At 49.7% G+C, this 2,565-nt stretch overlaps 1 protein-coding gene across 1 annotated transcript; it reads left to right on the top strand.

The window, feature by feature from the left end:
• The first annotated feature begins 1,366 nt into the window (after nt 1-1,366).
• Nucleotides 1,367-2,335, top strand: LOC144762980 (coiled-coil domain-containing protein 166-like). Its single transcript, XM_078648294.1, has one exon. The coding sequence runs from the start codon at nt 1,367-1,369 to the stop codon at nt 2,333-2,335; it is 969 nt and encodes a 322-aa protein (XP_078504420.1).
• Nucleotides 2,336-2,565: the final 230 nt, after the last annotated feature.

Raw genomic sequence — 2,565 nt, 5'->3', positions numbered from 1 at the left:
GCATTGTGTGGCGATACAGACTTACTGGATAAAGATTCATGATGTGTTGAGGGAGGTTTTGGGGGCGTAGCTACTACCGGAAGCCCGAAGGTGTTTAATGAATGTGTGGGAGCCCACGGATCTGAATGTGTATCAGAAGCAGTGGGTCACTCTGGCACATATGGTGGCCAAGCGGTACATTGCCCGACTTTGGGGGGCCAGCCAACCGCCCCGGACCGCTCAGTGGGCAGAGGACCTTGACTGGTGCAGGTTCGGGGAAAAGTCGGTGTACATAGCCAGGGGATGCCTGAGGAAATGGGAGAAGGTGTGGGGAGCATGAAATACCCACCGGGGAGAGATTTGTGAACAACCATTGCCGAGTTTGAGATTGGAAGCGCAGGAATCCCCATGATCCTAACGTCGCGAGATATTGCTCTATATTCTGTATCTGACCGGAAAGATCTGTGTGTAACAGAATGTATGAGATCACCTGATGTTTTTATTTTCCTTTTTGTATTGTCTTTGTTCATTAATAAAAAGAGTTTTAAAAAAAAAAAGTGTCTCAAAGCAATAGGCAAAGGGGGCTAACCTAAGGCAACCAATAGCTGATGGGAGCTTCCCCAAAGCCGATTTGTTGCACATGTTTTCAAAATAAAATGTATTGTTTGTGCCAGACTCAAGAATCAAGTCATGTTTTGAAGGTATCTCTAATGAACACATTTATGCAACTGATTTATATAATGAGATGGGATCATTTTCATATTGTTCAATCTTTCTGAAGCACTGTCTTGATTTCACCATTTCATGGGCTGAAAAGCCAAGCCCTGAACTTCCTAAGGTGAAATTCAGCATCTGTAGCATAGCAGCGTGGGTTTCCAATACTTATGGGGGCCTTTCTCTATATGTTTGACCTCATTCAACCTTCGTAGCACGCTTAGTGCCCAAACACTCCACCACCATACCATCTTATAAATCTCCGTGCTACCTTGAGATCCAGGGTATGTCTTTCCTCCGTACCATCAGGACTCTGCCCCTGGACAGTAGAGCAACCACCACCCTCAACACCTCCAAGAAAAATCTGAAACAATAACATAATGTTGAGTCAGCATCTGACTTAGGCCTTCAATTTATTGTAGAAACAAATCTGCAACAGGTGAATGCATCCCCCAAGCATTCATATCAGTTTCTTGAGATGACAGTGGTGACCTTCAAACTGAGGTCACACAAGGTCCTCACCATCTGTTTTAATGGTGATTGCTTCAGATGTCCTCAGCTATAACTCTGAAATGCTGTGGGTGGTGTATTTGTTTTGCGGAGTCATTTTCCCCAGACTCATCAACTGTTTTTGGGATTGTTTCTCTAGGATTAAAGACTGCGGCTCAACAACATGCCACCCAAAAAGAAGCAACCGAGTGACAAAGCCAAGAGCCCAGAAGGCAAATCTGCAAAGGAGGCTCCTCCCACAGCAGGGGAGGCACAAGGAGAGGTCGAGGGCACAGGCGAGCCAGTCTTGTCCGAGAGAGAATCCATCTTTCAACAAGGGAACAAGCAGCTCGCCTTGAACATGGAGTCGCTGAGGAAGCGACTCGACATGCAGCGGCATGACAAGGAGTTCTTGCAGGGGGAAGCCCAGCGGATCCAGGTGGAGAACCAAGAGTACATGTCCCACATGTCCAAGCGGACACAGAAGTGTGAGAACGCCATCATCACGTTAAGCGACCAGAACCAGAGGGAGCTGGAGGACATCAGAAGGCAGCAGGAGGAGCTGCAAACCAACTTCATGGAGAAGGAGGCCCAGCTAAACGACCTGCTCCTTCAGCAAGAGGCCAAACTGGCTCAAGTCAACCAGGAGATCGAAGACCTCCAGCCCGTCAAGAACCTGCAGCTAGAGCAGATCGACAGGATCAAGGAGCTGGAGCAAGAGGTCATGACCTCCAGGGCCATGAACGCGGACACGCTGCTAAAGATCAAGAGGGCTTTCCTTCAGGGTAAGGCAGCGTACGTGGCGGACTCTGAGCAGCAGGTGCTGGCGCTGGCCAAGGAGGCGGGGGAGGAGGCGGAGCGCTTCATGAAGCAGCATAATGAGGGGGTGGTGCAAGAAAACCAGCAGCTGCACCAGCAGCTCCTGCACCTCATCCGGCGCTCGCGAGTACTGCAGGCGCACAAGTTGCACCTGAAGGTGCAGAACATGCAGCTCATCCAGGAGTCCCAGTACAGCCAGACCATGGAACGCTGCAGACGCCGACAGCAACTACCGCCCTTCAGTGGAGCAGCCACCAGTGAAAAGCCAAGGGTGAGGTTCAAGGGACTGCCAGAGGAACCCGTGAATGACACTTGCAATGACCACCAATCATAGTCCATCTTGACTCATCCCTGCACGTATGACGCAATTTATGAAAGGAATATGAAGCCAATCAGCAGCGGATTATGGGGGCACCTGGGCCCACCTGCACCCAATCAGGAAACAAAACCGACCCTTCCTATCAACATGGCTCCTGTTTATTCCCTGTGTTTATCATGGTGCTAGTAGTGGTGGGAAGGTTGGTGATAGTATTTACTCATTGCACCCAACCAGTTGGACAGACT

The sequence above is a fragment of the Lissotriton helveticus genome, chromosome 6 (assembly GCF_964261635.1).
Source record: "Lissotriton helveticus chromosome 6, aLisHel1.1, whole genome shotgun sequence".
Lineage (NCBI taxonomy): Eukaryota > Metazoa > Chordata > Amphibia > Caudata > Salamandridae > Lissotriton > Lissotriton helveticus.
The sequence above is the reverse complement of the archived record's forward strand: the minus strand, read 5'-3'. Positions and strand labels throughout refer to the sequence as shown.

What these genes read in the sequence shown, in the direction of transcription:
- LOC144762980 (XM_078648294.1), top strand. Translation starts at nt 1,367, where the DNA reads ATGCCACCCAAAAAGAAGCAACCGAGTGACAAAGCCAAGAGCCCAGAA.